Genomic DNA, 20,216 nt, shown 5'->3' on the forward strand with positions numbered 1-20,216 from the left:
TTCCTTCCTTGATTCTGTTTTGTAGGGGCTATTTAGACCAATTGTGCAGCTTGGACTAATTTACATATGTCCAATGTGCTTTTTCATTATCTGCACAGTCAGTCAATACTGATAACCCTGGGTTGTCCCAGCAATTACTTTCTCTGAGGTCCCACTCCCTAGGGTCGTCTGCAAGTACCAAAATCCATTCTCTCCTTCTCCTTAGTGCTTACATGGTAATGCAGTAATCCATGTATACATGGTGGCCATCTAGGCTAATCTTTCCAAGTCTTCTTGCAGTCAGATGTAGCCATGTGACCAAGGTCTTACCAACGAAATATGAGCAAAATTGATGTGTAGCATTTACAAGTATGGGGGGTTCTTAAGACATTGCCTGTGGCTCTTTCTCCTTCTTGCCAGCTGAGAGTCCTACATGGCAACAGGACACTTCACCATTTCTTGCTTCAACAGTACACACAGTGACAGTGATCTGGGGACAGCTGAGTGACAAGATGGGAAACATCTGAGACCCAGGTGGCCACATGGGGCAGGACCATCCCACCGCTGTGGACCATTCAGTTCAGTTCAGTTCAGTTGCTCAGTCATGCCCGACTCTTTGCAACCTCATGAATCGCAGCATGCCAGGCCTCCCTGTCCATCACCAACTCCCGGAGTTTACTCAAACTCATGCCCATTGAGCCGGTGATGTCATCCAGCCATCTCATCCTCTGTCATCCCCTTCTCCTCCTGCCCCCAATTCCTCCCACCATCAGGGTCTTTTCCAATGAGTCAACTCTTCGAATGAGGTGGCCAAAGTATTGGAGTTTCAGCTTCAGCATCAGTCCTTCCAATGAACACCCAGGACTGATCTCCTTTAGGATGGACTGGTTGGATCTCCTTGCAGTCCAAGGGACTCTTAAGAGTCTTCTCCAACACCACAGTTCAAAAGCATCAATTTTTCGGCACTCAGCTATCTTCACAGTCCAACTCTCACATCCGTACATGACCACTGGAAAAACCATAGCCTTGACCAGACGGACCTTTGTTGGCAAAGTAATGTCTCTGCTTTTTAATATGCTATCTAGATTGGTCATAACTTTCCTTCCAAGGAGGAGCATTACCCGGGAAATAAACCTTGCCCAAAGCCACTGGACTTGTTTACAGCAGCTTAGCCTTCAGCCTTCACCCTCACATACTCTACCACCGGAACCACCCCTAGCCCCACCCCCGGCAGCTGCGGGAGTTCTCAGGAGACAAAATCCCACACCACACGCTGTCTGCACCAAGGGTGGCCAGAGTTTAAAGACTGTCCCCAACTTCTCGTATGTGTGCTTTTATGGAGCTCCCCAAATCTTTCCTTTTGGTTTCTTTGCCTCTCAGAACATTCTCAAGATGATTATGGAGGAAGAAAGTGATTGGCTGGGTTTTCTCCTCCTCCTCCTCAGCCTCCTTGCTGTATTTTGGTGAAGAAACAGACTTTTAAAGGGAGCACAATATATTTTTAAAAGATCAAAATTGTCTTACTATAACTAGCTCACAAAATAGTTAAGTCAGCACTGTGCCCTTTTCTGATTTAGTTCTGGAGAGCTGGGAAATATTCTCCACACCGTCCTTCATGTCAAGAAAAATGTAGGGCATGTTGACTGAGGGTGGCAGGTTGGAATCCAAAAGATAATGAGGTAAGACTGGGTGTTCATTTTGCCAGTTTTTAAAAATAGTATAAATCTATTTCCTCCCAATGCTGGTACTATGCCATCAATCACAGAGTTTGGTCAAACAATTCTAGGCACTTGAGGTAAAAAAGAAAAGCAAACATTTCCAAAGGTGAGTTGAGATTGGCCTTGAAAAGGTGGTGCAACTCTTATTTCTTTACCAGGATACCAGGCAGGACCAGAGACAAGTTGTTCCCTTGAGCCGGAGCAGGAGAACCAGCACACCTGCTGCTCGTGGGTTTCTCATCTTCTCCTCTTTCCTCCCCTGGGAGCTAGAAAGTTACTTAAAGGTGGAAAAAAACACAGTAGTCCCTTGATATCAAAAGTAGGGAATAGGTTGCAGGACACCCTGCAGCTACCAACATCCACAGATGTTCAAGTCCTACATAAAAAACAACAAAAGGTTTGCATTAAAATCTGTGCACATCCTCCTGGACACTTTATTATTTTTGAAAAGTATTTATTTGGCTGTACCAGGTCTTAGTTGCAGCATGCAGGATCTTCAGTCCATTTCAGCATGTGGAATGCTTAGTTGCAGAATGTGGAATCTAGCCCCCCTGACTAGGGATTGAACTGGGGCCCCCAGCATTGGGAGTCTTAGCCACTGGGCCACCAGGGAGGTCCCCACCCTCCCATACCCTTGAAATCATCTCTAGATTACTTATCTCATACTATATAAATAGCTATAAAATGTAAATGCTATGTAAAAGTTAGTTGCTAGTGTGCAGCATATGCAAGTTTTGCATTTTGAAATTTCCGTAATTTTTTTCCCCAATATTTTTGATCTGAAGTTTGTTGAACCTGCAGATAGAGAATCCAAGGGTATGGAGGGCTGACTATTGTTACTATAAAACTGTATGTGAGTCTATATTCTGTCAAATCTATCCCGGAGCTAACCAAATAATTTAGGGGCACATAGAACGACCCCACCCTCCTCACAGAATCTAGTAAGCTCTGTCCCTCAAACGCCCATCTAGGACCGGGCCATTTGGAATCGTATTTACCACCATCCCCACTCGGCACTGCACTCTGGAGCTGGAGGGTCCCAAGGCACCATCCTTCAGTTTCATCTAAACTGTTCTATGGGTTTTTCAGGGTTTGTACTACGAAGTTGGGGCCTTTCATAGTTTCACACTAATCTCATTTTCTTCTTTAATATTGTTTCTCTTTGTTCATTTTGGTATGAGGATGAAAGTTTTCACAATCATGGCTTTTTTTCTTTGCCAGCACTCTAGTCTTTTATACATGTTTCAAAGCCAGAAGAGTGAAGCCATAATATGTGGGCTGGCTGGAGCAGAATCGAATCCTACTAACATGATTGAAAGAATTATCTGCTCCTGAAAGAGAAAACTGTCTTCCCAATATCACATTTTTACTCAAACTCTTTATATAATAACTTTTTTTTATTAAAAGTGTTTTTCTGATTATTAAGTAACACATATGTGTTTCAGAACAGTTGGAAAATACAGAGATATATAAAAGAAAATAAGAGTCCCATAATTCCACAACCAACCAGAGCTAGCCACTCTGTAGGTTTTACTCTGGAAACACTGAGCCTTTGCTCACCTACACTTCGGAAGTCTAGCCACAGACTGTTTTCTTTCAAAGCAGTCATGTCTTTTTCCACAGAATATGAGATAGAAACATAAAAAACATACTCAAAGAGAAGAATGAGGTTTCTTCACAAAGTAGTTTCCTAGAAATCCTCCCTTTTCTGAGTGCCTATGAGTCAGAGACTCTAATACAGACTACCAGATTTATTAAAATAATAATAATAAAAATAAGAAGAGACCAAGGAAAAAAAAGGTGAAGGGCTTATCTCCAGATTCCCCCCCGACTTCTCACACCACCAGGGGCGGGGTGCCCACTTTTCTTCCGAGCGGGAGGTTTGTCAGTCTTAGGGGCTACAGCAAGGCGACGAGGGAGAGCCTGGGAGGGAACCTAAGAGTTGAAGGGAGAGAGAAGAAAAACTCAGCGTCGTGTCCTCCCAGTACCCAGCTCCTGAGGAAAGATGTTGTGTGTGGGGAAGGCTGGAGTCAGACAGCAAAGGGGAAGGGCCACACTACAAAAAATGGGATCCCGGTCAGTGGGGTCAGGGCGATCATGTGGAGGGCAAGGAACGAGTCAGTGAGAGCCCCCCACCCCTTCACCCAGCCCTACTTTCCTCACCTCTTTCCGGGGGGTCTCACCCAAGCGGGAGTCTGTGTTCCTTCTGGGGGCATTTTCCCCTCGGCTGTCAGTCCTGCCGTACAGATCAAGGGATGAGGAGGGGCAGCTGCTCCCCACTCTCCCCAACACTCTCGGAGAACTATTTCCCGGTGCTGTCTCTTAAGAATAAGAACAAACAACATAGACCCGGGGATCCAACAAGAGGAAACATGAGTGGAGTCACATACTGAGTTATACTAGGTCATCACAGTCCTAGGACTCTCAGTTCTGAGCTGCAGGGTAAAGAGGAAAAAACTAAAGTAGAAAAACAGGCAGAAGAGATTTTTTAAGAAGTGAAAAACCAAAAAGAAAAGAAGAGACAAAAGGAAGGTGGGGAAGAGTGAGAGATGGAGGAAGAGGAGAGGACTCCAATCTACCCTCACTTCTTCCCCAGAAAAGGACAGAAGACGCTACTCAATAGACGACACACTCCACATTCTTCCCATTCACAGTCCAGATTCCTTCCATCTAGTCCCTCCTCCCTTCCCTCCCAGGGTGGTACCCGCCGCTGCCATGTTCCAGCCTCTTCAGGTAAAGCAGCAGATCCTCGGCAGGCAGCGCCTCCCAGCCCCGAGCTTGGTAAAGTTTTAACAGCTGAGACACTTCCATCAGCTGCCTCGAGGATGTGGGCCCATCTCCACCTGAGAGACACATCATGAATGATCGTCATCCTGGGCTGGCCCCAGCCCTTATCCCAGCTCCCAGAGCCCAGAAGGGCCTTCAGTTCCAGGTACCAGCTCCACACCTGAGACCTACCTGTAAACCAGGACCTGCTTACCTCTCTCTGGGGAGCCACTGCTGGGACCGCCGCTCTGTGAATGGGCCGAGGGAAGCTCATGGACCCGGAAAAGACTGGACGCCATGGCTAAGGGAACTTTAGTTTTATGGACGGGGGGTGGGAGGCGTGGCACCTGAGGGGTTTCCTCCCAAGATGGGGCAGTCAGAGGACCTAGCCAAAGGAATGAGATTCAGAATGAGTAAATGGGGCAAAAGCCAAGGAATCCCAACAGCCTTAGCCTTCATGGGGCTTTGTAACCTTTGCCAGCTCCTGAAGACTCAGCCCTGGTAAGTGGATCTCCTGCCTCTTTTAGGCCCAGCCCCAAACTTCTTCAGAGTTTGCACTCACCAGGCTTAGGGGGAAGCTGGTCGATGGAGGGGTTTTCATGGCTCTGGGGTGCAGTCTCCAGCAGCTGGGGGGACAAGACAGTAGGGCTCCCTGAGGACCACTGAAGAAAGAGACCTCAGGGTCTGCAGGAAGCAGCGGGGAGGAGGTAGGAGCTGGTTTCCTAAGTTCCAGAAGGAACTGCTGCAGCAGAAATAAGGGGGACTAGGAGAGGCAGAAACTAGGATGAAGTCTTAGTCCTAAAAGGCCAGAGTCCTCGCCTCTCAGAGTAGAAAATGAGGAAGGGAAGGAGAAAGCAAGAGGGACAGATGGGCCCTCTTACCTGGTGCAAAAAATGCTTGAGGCCCTGCAGCTGGGAAGGGGGTGGCAGGCCTTCCTTCAGGAAGCCATCCCCCTCAGACCCAGGGTCTTCCTCAGGGAACGGTCGCTCTGCCCGGTGATCCGGATGGAAGGTCCCAACTGCAGAGAAGGCCTCCACTGTACAGTGAAACAGGGGGTGTGTGCTGTAGGGGGAGGGGCCCCTCCATCAGGCAGCTCGCTCAAGGCCTGGAAGGAGGGGGCCTGTCACACATAAGTGGGGCTTTGCGGCTAGAAGATGATCACAGTTGAAAACAGCTGGAGAGGGAAGGATTGAAGGCAATTGGGAGCTGGGCATGGCTGAATTCTAAGACAGAAGAGTAGACAGAAGGGGAAGGCTGAGGGACCTGGATGCTGAATGAACAAATCCTGCCACAGCACAGAACGCTTTAGGATAAACAGACATGTTCTGGTTCTTTCACCAGAACATGCCCTCATGCTTACTTCAACCTGGGTTGTCTCATTTTCACCACACAGAACACCCCACGCACCCAAGTCACAACTGACTGAATCAGACGTGGCCACAGCTCAAGATCGGCTGATCTGAGGGATGGTTACCAACCCACCAGACCGCCTCTCTTTAAACTTGGACCCAAGAAACAAAGGCAGGTTGTCTAGAGTTTTGCTCGAGTCGGTGTCACAGCTGCTCAAAGCCATGTGCAAACCAAACCAGCAAAAGCAAGAACCCAAGGGGGAGAGAGAGCTGGTCGTTCAAGAGGAAGAAGCAGAGTCCAGAGCCCAGGTAAACCCAGGGCAAGGAGGAACAGCTGTGCTGTTCCCGGCAGCCCCTGGTGCCAACTTTGGTTCTCAATAAGCACAGATGTGTCCCATTTCCTAGAGTCTAACTCCCTGTGTTTGAGCCAACTAGAGTGGATTTCTGCTACTGGTAAGGGACAGTCACTAAGACATCTGGGAAACAGAATGCTCAAGCCCCGGCAGGCAGAAAGTTAGGTTAAGAGACAGCCAGTCAGTGCGGGGAAGGGGAACCTGGTGACTTCTGTCCCCAGGCACCTGAAGATGACGTGAGGTCTGGCTTTGGCTCCAGCGGCTGGAAGGAATGCTGGCTCTGGAAAGTGGGGCCCAGCAGGAGGCTAAGATCTGGGGAGGGGCTGCAGAGAACAGGCGGTGGAACCCCAGGCAGCTCCTCTCGCGTTTCCCGGCTCTGCTGCAACACGGGCTTCAGGGCCACGGCCATGGGGGGCACCATCCAGATCCTCCTCTCCCCCTTCTCTGGTTCCTGCGGCCCAGGGCTGGAGGGGCCGGCGGGTGGAACCTGGGCACAAGAGAGAGTGCACTTAAAGAGACGAGACGTGCCACAGACACTTTAATAAGATTACAGATTAGTAGAACGTCCTTAGAAGGGGATTTGGGAACATCTATCAAATTTCTGACAAATTTTAAAATGCATATTTTTGACCCTACAATTCCATTTCTAGAAACTGTATAGAGATACTGAACCAAGACATATTAATGACAATTTCTGCAGCACTATTTGTAGAAGCAAAACACAGGAAACAACTTTAATATCCACTAACAAGCACTTGGTTAAATAAGTCATACAACTGTGTATAGAAGGCAACTTTTCTGTGAGGGGCCGGGGGGGTGGAGCTGGGGGTGGGACACACTCAAGACACCAATATCAGCTGCTGCTTCTTGGGGGAGGAACCAGGAGACTGAGGTGCAGGCATAGTATGGAGATTACTTTTCACCGTATACCTTTTTGAACAGTTTGGTTGTTTTTTTATTTTATTTCATTATGTTTTAAAATTTTTGGCTGCACACATGGCATGTGGAAACCTTAGCTCTCCAACCAGGGATTGAACATGTGCCCCTGCATTGGAAGGCTGAGCCTTAACCCCTGGACCACTGAGGATGTCCCTTTTGTTTTGTAAAATTACTGTGTGCACATTATTATCTATCACCAAAAATATTTTAGCTAATATTAAAAACTTAAGTGTTAAAAGAAGGAAGTAGGAGATGCCAACAGAGAGAGGGCGAGGGTTGAGACTCCTCTAGGGCAGGACTGAGCAACAATTTCTGACTCTTTCCATCACAATTACTTCAGCTGCCCTTTGGCAAAACTAGCATCATGTGTTACCCTCTCTTAGGCTGGGAGAAGAAGCTGATACCCAGTGCTGTGGGGCCAGTCTGGGCAAGTGGCGGCCATGGCTAAAAGACGGCTTTTGATGAGACAGTTACTCTTTGGGAAAGCTCACAGAATTTTCCTAAAGCTGAACTCTGGACTCTCCTTGGGAGGGAGCTAGATGTCCCAAGAAAGGGTCTAAACAGAACCCTGATGGCCTACCGGGGGGTGGGGCGGCAGGGTGGTGGTGCTGAGCAGCCGGGTGGCCTCCTCCCAGTGGGCCTGCAGCATGGCCTGCAGCCGCTCCACCAGCTCCACCCGCTGTTCCTCCAGCTGCTGGTTCCCACTCTGCAGCTCCCGCACTCGCGCCTGCTCCCGGGCCAGTCTGAGAGCAAAGATGCAAGAGGTGATGTCAGGCCTTGGAGAAAGCAGAGACTCGGAGAACAGGAAGGGCCACAAGGAAAGGTGGGACACGGGAAATTGTGAGAGGAGCTGGGGCCAGTGCAGAAGAGACCAAGGCTGCAGGGGAAGGGACCAAGGCCCGACATGCAGACTCCAGGGTCCAGTACCTGAGCTCATAGTCCTGAGCCACCTGCTGCTGCCGCTCCTCCCGCTCTGCTATTTCCACTTTGAACTGAGCCAACTGAGTGGACAATTCCTGCTGGTGCTGTCCATTCAGCTCCTGCAGCTGCTTCCTGAGAGGACACAGGTGAGAAGAAAGGACTGAGGATGGAGAAGGAAGTCATCCAGTAAGAGAAAGTCAGCATGTGTGCACAGGACAGTGATCAAGCAAACCAGCCAGCTAGCCCTGCCCTGGCAGGGTCGGGGGGTGGGGTTGTTCAGGAAGGAAGCAAGGATGGCTGAATGGGTTCCCTAGAAGCAGACACTTAAATGAGGACTTATGTGAAGGTGGTTCATTTAAGAAGCATTTCCAGAAAAAAAAAAAAGCTGGTAGGGGAGTAGGGGAAGGAAGGGAGAAGGCACGTCTGGATGTGCTGCAGGTCTCAGCTCAGCACTGTACACACCAGGGGCTAGAGAGCTAGAAATTGGTATTCCTGCAGCCATCAGCTATTGCCTAAGTGCTCCTTCCTATGGGGGGAAAGCGGAAAATCCCCAGGCAGGTCTGGCTCTCCTGTGAACCCGAGGCAGGTCTCCCACTGAGAGACAGACAGGGGCTGGTGTGTTGGAAGCTGGTAAAGGGATCTGAGAGGGTCTGGGTGCCCCCCCACCCCCACCTGCTGCTGCTGTGGAGAGGCAGCAGCCGGCGAGCTCCAAGCACCTGTGATGGTCCCTCAGGGAGGCTGCCTGCCGAAGGCTGCTCTCCTGCGCCTGTGCCAGCCGCTCGGTCACCCGCTGCTCCAGCTGCACCGCCAGCTCCGACTCCATCTGGATCCGCTGGCTTTCATACCGGGCCTGGGAGTAAAGCAAGTGGGTGGGTGCGGGAGGTCATCATCAGCTCCATTCTGTTTGGGCTTAGAAGGGGATGGAGGATGTAAGGTAGATTAAAAAAAAAGATCCATGCACCAACATTCTCTCCTATGTCTGAGGAACGAAAGAAAGAGAATTTTGCCCCAAGGAGTGAAAGCAGTTTCCTTTCCTTATAAAACCATGGCCTTGGACGATACAAATGGTTTTTTTGTGCTTTAAAAAAATATATTTATTTAACTCTTTGCAATTACCTAAATTCTTTTTAATTTTTAAAAATTATGGTAGGAAACGCATATACAAAGCTTACCTTCTTAGGTAATACAAAACTTACCATTTCTAAGTGCAGCATTAACTACATTCACATTGCTGTGCAGATCTCTAGAAACTGTTTATCTTGTAACTGAAACTATATACCCACTGAACAACAACTCCCCATTTTCCCTCCCCAGCCTGTAACAATCACCACCCTACTTTCTGTTTCCATGAATGATTTTATCTGCTCTAGGTATCTCATTACCTAATTTTTTTTTTAAGTTTCAGGTGTACAACATAGTGACTTAGTGATTACACGTTATAAAATAATCAACACCCAAAATTTTTTAATGAAAAATCTTAATGATATATACTCTCCCTCTGAGCTGGCAATTTCACTTTAAGGAATCTATCCTACAAAAGGAATGCCAAAGAGTCGTGTACAATGATGTTCACTGCAGCATTATTTATATTTGGCCATGCTACGGCTTACAGAATCTTAGTTTCCCGATCAGTGACTGAATTTGTGCCCTCTGCAGTGGAAGTGTGGAGCCCCAACCTTTGGACGGCCAGGGAATTCCATGCAGCACTTTTGTTTTTTTTTAAGCTGTGTGTCTCCATTGCAGTGTGCAGGCTTCTCTAGTTGCAGCTCATGGGCTTAGTTGCCCCATGGCATGTGGGATCTTAGTTCCCGGACCAGGGATTCATCCCTCATCCTCTGCATTGGAAGGCAGATTTTTAACCACTGGACCACCAGGGAAGTCCCCAGCGTTATTTTTAATAGCGAAAAAAAATTTGGCATCAGGGTAAATTTCTCATCAAAAGGAAAATGCTTAAGTAAACTATGATTCATACATTTATTGCAATATAATTCTTTAAAAAAAAATGATGTACATCTCTATGTGTTGACATGGAAAGATGTCTGATATATTACAAGGTAAAAACAAGTTGCAGTGAGAGTGTGTGTGAGTGTGTGTGTGTGTGTGTGTGTGTGTGTATATATTTAAAGCACCAGCCCATAAACGCATATGAAAAAGTTCTGAAAGGATATACACTGTGTACTTCTGTACACTTGAACTTGTATTACAGATCACTTTTATTCATATCTTAAAAATATTTTTTAGAGTTCTCTGGGAAGACTACCTTGACCCATTCATATAGAATTGATGGCTCCTTTCTGTCTTGGATACTTACCTCTGATAAATTAACTTTGAGAATTTAAACAGAAACTGAGTTTAAGACTTTAAAATAAGCTGACCGAAAAAAAAAGTGAAATGAGAATAATGACTCTAAAAGATGACAAGAAAGGAAAGAAAAATAAACATCCAATAGGCAAGACAAAATAAGATATAAAGGGGACTTCCCTGGTGGTACAGTGGCTAAGACTGTGCTCCCACTGCAGGGGGACTGGGTTTGATCCCTGGTCACACAACTAGATCCCACATGCCACACCTAAGACACTGTACGGCCAAATATTTTTAAAAATAGTTATTCTTACTCTAAATTATTAGGGCTTCCCTGGTGACTCAGTGGTAAAGAATCTGCCTGCAATGCAGGAAGCCTGGGTTCAATCCCTGGGTCAGGAAGATTCCCCAAAGAAGGGAATGGCAACCCACTTCAGTATTCTTGCCTGGAGAATCCCATGGAGGGAGGAGCCTGGTGGGCTACAGTCCATAGGGTTGTAAAGAGTGGGACACGACTGAGAGACTAACACTTTTCTAAATTATTAATCATACTCCTTCAAAAATGTGTGTGCTAGACAAGCTCCCCATGTAACTGGTGAGCTCCCTATTGCTGGGACTGTGTTAGGATTATCCCAGCCCAGAGCTTAACACACAGGAGTTGTCCAGTAGGTTTACTGAATGCACACATAGACGCATGCAGCTGGTACCAGTTTAGGGGCTTATAAATTACTACTGAATTGTTTACTAATGTCTTTACCCTTGGCCCTCCATGACAAATTAGTTCCCATGTGGTCAGCCCTCTAATTCAATGGGCCAAGTGAAAAGTGTGTTCTCTCAAAACTGGCCTCTCAAAAAAAAAAAAAAACTGGCCTCTCTAACCTAGAAATTTGGTGTCTCGTTAGGTCAACTATTAATAAGGAAAGAAGTCTCTCAGAAACTCATTAATTTGCTCTTAACATACATTTTACACATAAAGGCTAAAATTCTAGTTAGAAATGGGAGTGTCTGCCCTGACTCCTGAAGCCACTTTGCCTCAGACCTCTGTCTCCCCAGCAGGGACGGACACTCCCCTAGAACCTCAGCCTCCTGACCTGCACCAGGCTCATCTCCAGCTGCAGGGCGTCTCTCTCTCTCCGAGCTGTATCCAGCTCTCCTTCCAACCGCCGCACCTCAGACTGCACCAAGGCCAGCTGCTGCTGGGCCTCCCGGGCGGCCTGGGCCTCCCTCTGGTTGTTCCCCTAGGAAAGGGCAATCAGACTTCAGTTTGTATCTCATTTCCTGACTCCCGGTTACCTCTGTTCCCTGATTCACCCTCCCATACCCTGAGACCCAAGCTCCCTTCCTCTTCACCTGTGACCTATTTCCTCATCTCTGTTGAATCTCACACTTCAGTTTTCTGTATATTTGATGCCCCCGGCCCTTCCTGCAGGCCCTACCCTCTCAGTCGTCTTTCCTTCACTCTCCATCCTGCTCCACTACACCGTGTATTCTGACATCCGTCTCATTCAATTATTTTGTCCTTCATCTGTTCCTCAGCTGCCCCTTCTACCTTCTCCCTTTCCAGCTGAGCCTGGCTCTCCTCCTGCAGCGCCTGGTAGCGCTCCTTCAGCTGGTGCTCCTGCTGGGCCCAGCTCCGCCTTTCTTCTTCCAGGGCCACCTGCAGTGTCTCCAACTGTCGACGCTCACTGAGTTGCCCCGCCCGGGCCTCATCCAGTTCTTCCTGCAGGACTTGGCAGCGCTGCTGTTCCAGCTCCAAGCTCATGGTTAGAGCCTGCCTCTCCTCCTCCTACAGCCCCAGGAGAAAACCAAGATCTTAGCATGCCCTCAGGAGACCAGCAATCTGCCCCCTCACCCCCATACAACGTGCCCGCTGAGAATTATATCCATGAAAACGCAATAGTTAACAAGCCCATAGGATGTCAATATGGTAAATAAGAGTTTCTGTACCAGAATTAGGGAGACCTGGGCTCAGATCTCAGTCTGAATCCCAGCTCTGCATTTACTTTGGGTTCTGAGGCACCACCCTTACTTGTAAAGTGGGCATATTACAGTCCACCTTGTGTGGATTAAAGTTAAAGGGTATGTAAAGCATTTAGCACAATGTCTGGCCTGTAGTAAGTACTCAATATATGATAGCTGTCACCACTGTCATCAAAAGAAATTCCACAAAGACTAGAAAATTCAGCCTTACAAACATGTACTAGCCAACCAGCAGCTGCCACCAGCACTCCTGGACTGTTAGGAATGTCAGTACCAGCATGCATGTAGCAAGCATGTGTCATGCAAGCAAGAAATTCTAAACCTGGCTACTAATTCATGTGGGTAATCATCTTATCATTTCAGCAATGAGAAACCTAAGTCTCACCCCCATACCTTTCTGAAAATATTTAGGTTCCCCGACCCCTCATATATCAAAACCTCAGGGAAAGAACCCAAGAAATCTATATTTAAAAATAATTCCCAAATGATTCTAATGAGGATACAATTTGCAGAGTCTCTCAAACTGGCTTGATGGCAGAGCTCACTTTCTGTAGAGTACCTAGCAGAACTAGTGTTTTGAAGAACACACTTTGCTCTGGTGCAACTCAAATTATGAACTCCCACAATCCACCAAAAGCCCATATCCCCAGACTTCCCTGGCAGTCCAGTGGTTAAGGCTCCTTGCTCTCAACCTGGGGGGGCCTGGGTTCAATCCCTGGTTGAGGAACTAAGATCTTGCATGCCAAGGGTGCAAACAAACCAAAAACAACCCACATCCCTCTAGAAGGAATGACCAGCCTTTACTGGAATTAACCCAGGCGAGCATTCTCACCAGTGTCTCTTTTTCTCGTTGCTGCAGTCGGGCACCTTCCTGCTCACGACTCAGGGCCTCCATGGCCTCAGAAAGGCTTTGTTCCAGGCGGGTTACTGTCTTTCAGGGAGAGAACACAGCATGGAGGATCTGAGGAGAATCCCTGCATGCTACCCTTAGAAAATCATTAACAACATAAACTTTAAAAGCCAGGGTTAACTAAATGACTTGGGGGCCAGAGGGATGAGGCGAGCTGAGCAGACATCAATCATGCAAGTCTGACAGCAGAAACACTGAAGGGAGAGGACACAGGAGAATTATCAGGCTAGCTAAGGCAAGGTGGAGGTCAACCTGTGAGGTACCCTGGTTCCTCCCCTGTCCAGCCATCGGTGACCCAGGTTCTAATGCCTCGTGATCCTGGTTGCCCACCTCCTGCTGCTTGCTTCTAGTGAGTTCAGCTGCCTGCCGTTCCTCCTGGAGTCCCCGAAGCACCTCTGTCCGCTCAGCTTCATGCCGGTTCCAGCCCTCCACCACGCGGGCCAGGGTCTCAGGAAAGGAAGGAGGTCACATAGAATTTCAAATAATTTTTCTTCCCTCTTTGTGTCCACAGGAGCAGGGCCAACAGCCACCTTCTTCCAGTGGTCAGCATACCCAGCACTCACCCACCCCCCAACTCCTAATATGAACAAACAAATGTTGGTTGGCCTCCCCCTGTATTCCTTGGTGCCCCTCATGGAGAGACCCACCCGCATTCCACTCCCCTGGCACCTTGTCCAGTTGTTCAATCATGATATCTTTCTTTCGGTCAGCAGTCACGGCCACGGCTAACTGTTGCTGAAGCTCAAGGACACGGGTCTGCAGGTTCTGAATATGGCGCTCACAATGCTGGGAAGAAGGGTGAGGGGGTCTGGGTGTTGTCACCCTTAGTTTGACCAAAGCTCCAAACTTTCCAGTTTCTCTATGGGGGAAGACAGGGAGCTTGGGTCCCAAGAACAGAACAGGTTTGAAGAAGGAGAATCAGGAATTCCAGAGCCTGAGATCTCCAGTGCCTTCCTCTCCCACCTCAGGAAGCAGGGGTTTGGTCTGCAGCCTCTTCCCTTTCCTAGATCTCCTGAGAAAAGTTTCCATGAACCTTTCGGCAGGGGTGCAGTAGTCCATGCTGCAAAGAGTGAGAAGTTACTCCTGCCTTAAGAAGCATACTGGACACAACGATTCAGCGTGGCAAGGGGAAAGGGGAAAGCCTTTCATTCACGCCCAGGCAGTTTAAAATAGAGGAAGAGAAGGTTCCAAAAATGACAACACAACCAATAATTCCGACTTTTCCTCCGCCTCATCCTGCTCTCTGCCCACTTCAGATAGGCTGAGGCTCCAGAAACAAAGCTCATTATATCACCAGTAGCTTTGCACAAGCCAACAATTTGTTGTTCATTCACCAAACATTTACAGAGTATTTCTTTGTGTTGGTATGTTCTGGACTGTAGGAAGACACTGCTGAACAAGATAAGGTATGACCCATGTGGAGCTTAGGTTTTAAAGAGGGGAAACAAACAAGACATACCAGACTTTGATAAACTATATGAAGGAAATAACAGAATGATCGGAAGGAATACCTGGAGGGGAGGTGTGCCATCCTAGACAGGATGGTCAAAGAAGGCCTTCCTCATAGGAGAGCCATTTGAGTAAAATCCTAGCTTGCAAGACCTTAATCTTTTAGCACTTGGCCCTATTTCTAATCTTTGCTTCTGTCAAAAGGAAGCCTTTGTATCTCACCTTGCGACGAGTATGCTCTGAATCCAGTGCATCTCTCAGTCCCTGAAAATCTGGGGGGTTGAGCGGGGGCCCTGGCCGAAGACTGGTGTAGCGGGGGAACAACTCCTCAAAGGCCTGGGCTGAGCTGGATGGAGACAAGTCTTGCAGCGGTCGGGTGCTGAGCAGATTAGGTAGAGAACAGTAGGGATGGGAAAGCTTTAGAGACCCAGAGTCCCATTTCCAGACATTTTACAAATAAGGAAACTACAACTCAGGGCAAGAGCCATGCCCAAAGTCACAAAGTTACGTAGATAAATGACAGAGCCCTAGAGAGCGCACAGGCTTTGTGAGTCACTCTATAGTACTCCTTCCTCTACTCCATGCTCCCTGCAGCACGAGTCACAGCAGAAAAGAGCTAATTCTTCTGGAGGAGGAAGGACCTAGAAAGCCAGGTACTAAGCAGTGGATGCCTAAGTTCCCAAAGGAGTAAGCAGGACAGAAGAAAGGCAAGAAAGGGTTAAAAACTGCAAGCTAAGTGACAAGCATCTTAAGTCCTTAAGAGGTACAAAAGCAGCAAAGGGAGAACTAAGCAACAGAACACTTGACTTTCCAAGATAGAGAGGAAGGCAGCTAGGAGAACCCCAGGGAGAACTCACTTAAGCAAGGTGGCTGTGCTGTCACTGTCAAAGGAGTCCTCTTCCCGTCTCTCAGAATCGGCACCTGGAGTCGGGGGATCCCCTGCAGGCAGCCAGAGGGACCCACAGCCAGGGTCAGGTAAGGATGGGGACAGGGATCACTTGAAGGAGAAGAGAGGAGTGGTCCTTCCTTTCTACTTCACCCACTCCTCCTGCCTCTCTCCGTAAGAACAGGAGCCTTTTCTCCTGAAATCTCTTATCTCTGAGTCTAGGTCTCCAGCCCACACATATCCTGCTAGCTTTCTCCACTTTTTCCCACCCCTTAAATCTAGGTTCTCCTTTATAGAAAATCACTCACGATAAGCCGCATCACGTGAGGTCTGGAGCATGCTCTGGAGTTGACCCCGAACACTCTCCATCTCAAAGATATGCTTGGAACCATCCTAGAAAAAAAGCAATGCAGAAATCAGATGCAATAATCCATACTGCATCCAGGGTAGATGGCATTGAGTGGCCCCTAAGGCCCAAGAATTTTTACTCTCACACCTTGGAAAGCAAGAAAAATAGAACTGATTCAATGAGAAACTCAATTGTCTGTGGAAGCCAGAGAGGTAATGCAAATGAATTAACTGGGCATCTTAAGGTAAGAGTGGTGAGGATTCCTTCCAACTAGAGAGCAAATATCCTGTGTAAAGACTCTGCTGTCCACGGCTATCACTTTTTCAAACTCTGGGAGGCCTAGACAGTCTGCAGATGGGTTATGATACATGTTTTATCTGACACTATCTTCTTGGTAACATGTATAATTGATTAAACTGTTTTAATGATTTACATACCAAATTTTGAACCATACAATCAAAACAGTTTCAAGATGAAAGGATCTTAGAATATATTCCTTAAATCCCTAGTTTCCTCTTGGGATGAAGAACCCTTATGCTCATTTCCAGCACCCACATCCCAGTTAAAACACAGCAACCTACCCCATGGGTGTCTCTGAAGGGAAAAAAAAAGTTAGGAAGTCTCACAGTTTTCCAACTTACTATGAGTGGCTCAGGACTCTCATCAACATTTGCTCACAGGAACAAGCATGGTTGACTGTGTAGTTAAAAGAAATTATGGAATCCAACAACAGGAGCTCAAATCTCAGTAAAGCTCTCTTTTTTTTTTACCACCCCCAATCCCAAGACCCTAGAGGTGTCCAAGACAGACCTCCCTCACCTTTTTCTTCAAGTTGTTCTCCAATCCCACTGACAAGCTGTGACTCAGTCCTTGGGCCAAGCCATCCAACACCTCATGGGGAGGTGGGGAGGTGGCAGGTAAATACAGCTGGGCTCGGGCTGTGCTCTCTGCCTGACGACTGAGGTGCAAAGAAGTATACAGCTGGGAGGTCACCTCAGAGGACACTTGGTTCAGCCCAGGGGCTTCTGATGACTCACTCAGGAGGTCCTTGGCCCGTAGGGGTGAACTGGGGCTGGCATCTGATGTTGCCATGAGTACAGGGAAGAGACAACTGGAGACAGCAGAGGTGGGAACTCCTGGTTCTGCTTTAGGAGAGCCCAGGGGAGTAAGTACCGGGAGAAGGAAGATTTGGGAGAAAAGAGGAAGACTCCGAGCGAGGGATTCTTGTTGAATGAGGGTATGGAGCCTTTCTGGTTAAAGGAAAGGTTTCCAACAGTTCCAGAGGCCATGGGAGAGGGCAAAAGGATTTCTTTCCACAGCTCCTGGGAACAGTGGAAAAGGCAGGTGCAGCAAGGAGCGGGTGGGGATGGAAGACCTACTGCGGGGCAGGCGCACCACTGCAGTTCCTCTGGAGCGCTGAAAGCTGCAGTTCAACTTCTGGGCCAGGCTCTCATAGTCCACTGAGCTCTTACGTTCTCACACCCAGCCAGAATGCACAAACTGAAACGGACCCAAATCCAACAGGGGCCTAATTTCCGTCCAGCTGTCTTATGGCCCCTCAACTGGCTCCGGTCTCAGCGAGGCAGGACCCTCACGCTCCCCACCTCTCCTCTTCGCCCATCACCCGTTCCATCCAGGATCAACTCTCTGGTATATCCCCTCCGATCCCTCCGGGCAAGAAAGCCGGAGCACGGCTCCCTAGAATCCCTCCCTCTCTGCTACCCCAAAAGAAAGTTTGTGAACACTCAAGTCACGCCCTCTGATGGCCCTAAAAAATACGCTCAGGCGCTCCAGCCTAGCCTGAGATCCCCTACCTCGATCACCCCGTTCCGATTACTCCCCACACCTCCAGTCCTCAGCCCCGCAGTTTGCCAAGGTGGCAACTAGGGAATGCCTCCTCCCCCTGAGACCCGATAGGCGAAGATCCAAACGACCCCTCTTCTCGCGCCCTTCCCAATACTCAAAACCGTTGGCAGGCTCCCGCCCACCTTCCGCAGCTCCGCCTCGCTCGCTTCGATGACGTCACCAGCCCAGGATACAGTGCTTTCCGCCGCTTCCAGCTTCTGGAGCGGAGTGCCTTAGACACGCATGCCCAGACCCGGCGCCACGGATTGGCTGAAGCAGGTATGGGGCGGAGTTATTGCTGCGACGCTTTGACCCGATGGGGGCGGGGCTCCCCGAAAACCGGAAGTGTCGAGTGACGGGCACTCGGAGAAGTTCCGGTGAGTCCGGGGGAGGGAGGGGGGTCCCCATCTGGTTGGAGGGATCCGGAACTGAGAACTGGAGCCGACGGGGTGTGGGCGGTCTCGGAGAGAGGCTCACATTCTCTGCCTTGCAGATGACTGTCCACAACCTGTACCTGTTTGACCGAAATGGAGTGTGTCTGCATTACAGCGAGTGGCACCGCAAGAAGCAAGCGGGGATCCCTAAGGAGGAGGTGACGAGAGGGCCCCCGCCACTCGGGTGACCTCGCATCTCCAAATGCATAGTCCCAGTCCAGCCCCTTTTCTCCAAACCCTGGCTCATTCCCACCCCTACCCCGTCTCCTTTACAACAGAGAGTTAATTCTGCCCCTCTCCCTCCAGGAGTACAAGCTGATGTACGGGATGCTCTTCTCTATCCGCTCGTTTGTCAGCAAGATGTCCCCGCTAGACATGTACGCGGAGTCGAAGGGGTTGTTGAGGGAAGGAGGGAACGGACGGGGAGGGGGTACTTTCTGGAGTGGTAGAGGCTTTGGTCCCCAGAGAGGGTAAGGAGACAGAGAGAAAGGCTGAGTCAGGAGCGAGAATGCAGGAGCTGGCAGAAGCGGCGGTGGGGAAGAGAAGGTTAGAGAGGTTGGGCACGGGGGCTACAGTGAAAGGTGAAGCTGCGAGGTATCTAAGAGGGAGTCTGTCTAGAAGGGATCAGAAGGATCTCTTTGGGAGAGATTCCACTCCCATTCCTTGACATTCCTCCCCATCCCTGCAGGAAGGACGGCTTCCTGGCCTTCCAAACTAGCCGTTACAAACTCCATTACTACGAGACGCCCACTGGGATCAAAGTTGTCATGAATACAGACTTGGGTGTGGGGCCCATCCGAGATGTGCTACACCACATCTACAGTGCGGTCAGTACCAGTCCCTTGGGCCCTGCTCCCCAAGCCTCAACAGCCATGGTCACTTAGAGCCCCAAGACTCCATCCCTGCCCTAATCCTACTGTACTGTATCTCCACAGTACAGTAGAGACCCTGGGTTTTCTCAGGACCTTTATGTCTTTATACACTCCCACCACCAGTTTCTCCTCAAAGGGTTTGCCTCCCAGCCCTTAATCCTTGTGCATTCACACACCCTTGACGTTATACTAGGTGTGAGGTTGAAAAGAAGTGTTCAAAGCCTGGCTCTAACACCCTCCCTTCTTCACAGCTGTATGTGGAGCTGGTGGTGAAGAATCCCCTGTGCCCGCTTGGCCAGACTGTGCAAAGTGAGCTCTTCCGATCCCGACTGGACTCCTACGTCCGCTCTCTGCCCTTCTTCTCCGCCCGGGCTGGCTGAAGGAAGCACTCTACCTCACCCCTCAGAAGAATTGCTGTCTGCCTGGGGCCCAACCTAATCTGTATCACCCAAGGGCTCCTGCTGCAAGCCCTACCATCCCAGTTCCCCAGCCTCCTCAAGCCCCTCGGTAGCCATCCTAGGGGAACAGCCTAAAGCCCTTCACAGGAAGGCAGCCTACTGGAGTCCCTACACCTCCAAACCAGGTCCTCTGTCCAGTTTGATCCCCTACCTGACTGTGAGAAGTACAGAATAAACTTTTTATCACCCTCTGGGACCTGAGCGTGTTAAGTTTGAGTGGTTGATCGGGGCCTGCCCATCTCATGGAGGTGTGAACCAGGGTGTCTGCATCCTCTAAGCCAAAAAAGAGGCTTTGTCCATGGGTTTGTTAACAGCAACACGACTGATATTTGGGGCTGGGTAATACCTTGATTGGGGGGAGGGTGGGAGGGCTGCCAGGTACTCTGTTCTGCCTGTGAAAGTGTTAGTCGCTCAGTCTTGTCTGACTCTTTGCGACCCCATGGACTGTAGCCCACCAAGCTCCTCTGTCCATGGGATTTCCCAGGCAAGAATACCAGAGTGGATTGCCATTTCCTTTGCTGCCACTGACTAAATGCTGGTAGCACATCACACACACATGTGTGTGCACGCCCGCATCCAAGTCGTGACAGTCAGAAAATGTCTCCAGACCTTGCCAAATGTCCCCCCAGGTCGTGACAGTAAAAAAATGTCTCCAGGGATTTCTCTGGTGGTCCAGTGGTTAAGACTATATGCTTACGATTCAGGGG

General features: G+C 49.1%; 2 protein-coding genes across 7 annotated transcripts; one reads left to right on the top strand and one right to left on the bottom strand.

Moving 5' to 3' along the window:
* Positions 1-1,456: 1,456 nt before the first annotated feature.
* On the bottom strand, positions 1,457-17,963 carry CNTROB (centrobin, centriole duplication and spindle assembly protein). Of its 6 annotated transcripts, XM_043474902.1 has the most exons (20): positions 17,715-17,882; positions 16,720-17,400; positions 15,860-15,944; positions 15,523-15,604; positions 14,888-15,044; positions 13,886-14,002; positions 13,547-13,663; positions 13,139-13,237; positions 11,876-12,112; positions 11,418-11,564; positions 8,742-8,875; positions 8,032-8,157; positions 7,685-7,847; positions 6,391-6,652; positions 5,345-5,499; positions 5,026-5,089; positions 4,678-4,848; positions 4,402-4,540; positions 3,861-3,933; positions 1,457-3,632 (listed from the first exon to the last, which is right to left on the bottom strand). In XM_043474902.1, exons 2-20 carry the CDS (start codon positions 16,990-16,992, stop codon positions 3,507-3,509), a joined length of 2,727 nt encoding a protein of 908 aa, XP_043330837.1. In that variant the 5' UTR covers positions 16,993-17,400; positions 17,715-17,882; the 3' UTR covers positions 1,457-3,506. The 6 variants fall into 6 exon arrangements, with proteins under 6 accessions (XP_043330837.1, XP_043330847.1, XP_043330868.1 ...); XM_043474912.1 differs by lacking the exons at positions 16,720-17,400; positions 17,715-17,882 and adding an exon at positions 17,889-17,963; XM_043474933.1 differs by lacking the exon at positions 16,720-17,400.
* Positions 17,964-18,069: 106 nt separating this feature from the next.
* On the top strand, positions 18,070-19,705 carry TRAPPC1 (trafficking protein particle complex subunit 1). Its single transcript, XM_043474960.1, has 5 exons — positions 18,070-18,122; positions 18,239-18,337; positions 18,486-18,556; positions 18,868-19,006; positions 19,303-19,705. Exons 2-5 carry the CDS (start codon positions 18,239-18,241, stop codon positions 19,429-19,431), a joined length of 438 nt encoding a protein of 145 aa, XP_043330895.1. The 5' UTR covers positions 18,070-18,122; the 3' UTR covers positions 19,432-19,705.
* Positions 19,706-20,216: the final 511 nt, after the last annotated feature.

The sequence above is a fragment of the Cervus canadensis genome, chromosome 1 (genome assembly GCF_019320065.1).
Source record: "Cervus canadensis isolate Bull #8, Minnesota chromosome 1, ASM1932006v1, whole genome shotgun sequence".
Taxonomy (NCBI): domain Eukaryota; kingdom Metazoa; phylum Chordata; class Mammalia; order Artiodactyla; family Cervidae; genus Cervus; species Cervus canadensis.

Excerpts from the sequence above, each read along its gene's own strand:
- CNTROB (XM_043474902.1), bottom strand. The coding sequence starts at position 16,992 with ATGGCAACATCAGATGCCAGCCCCAGTTCACCCCTACGGGCCAAGGAC. Across the intron at positions 15,945-16,719 it reads AGAACAACTTGAAGAAAAAG|GATGGTTCCAAGCATATCTT; the intron begins GTGAGGGAGGTC and ends CTTTTTTTCTAG. Across the intron at positions 4,849-5,025 it reads CCAGCTTCCCCCTAAGCCTG|GTCCTCTGACTGCCCCATCT; the intron begins GTGAGTGCAAAC and ends TCCTTTGGCTAG.
- TRAPPC1 (XM_043474960.1), top strand. The coding sequence starts at position 18,239 with ATGACTGTCCACAACCTGTACCTGTTTGACCGAAATGGAGTGTGTCTG. Across the intron at positions 18,557-18,867 it reads AAGATGTCCCCGCTAGACAT|GAAGGACGGCTTCCTGGCCT; the intron begins GTACGCGGAGTC and ends CCATCCCTGCAG. Across the intron at positions 19,007-19,302 it reads TACACCACATCTACAGTGCG|CTGTATGTGGAGCTGGTGGT; the intron begins GTCAGTACCAGT and ends CCTTCTTCACAG.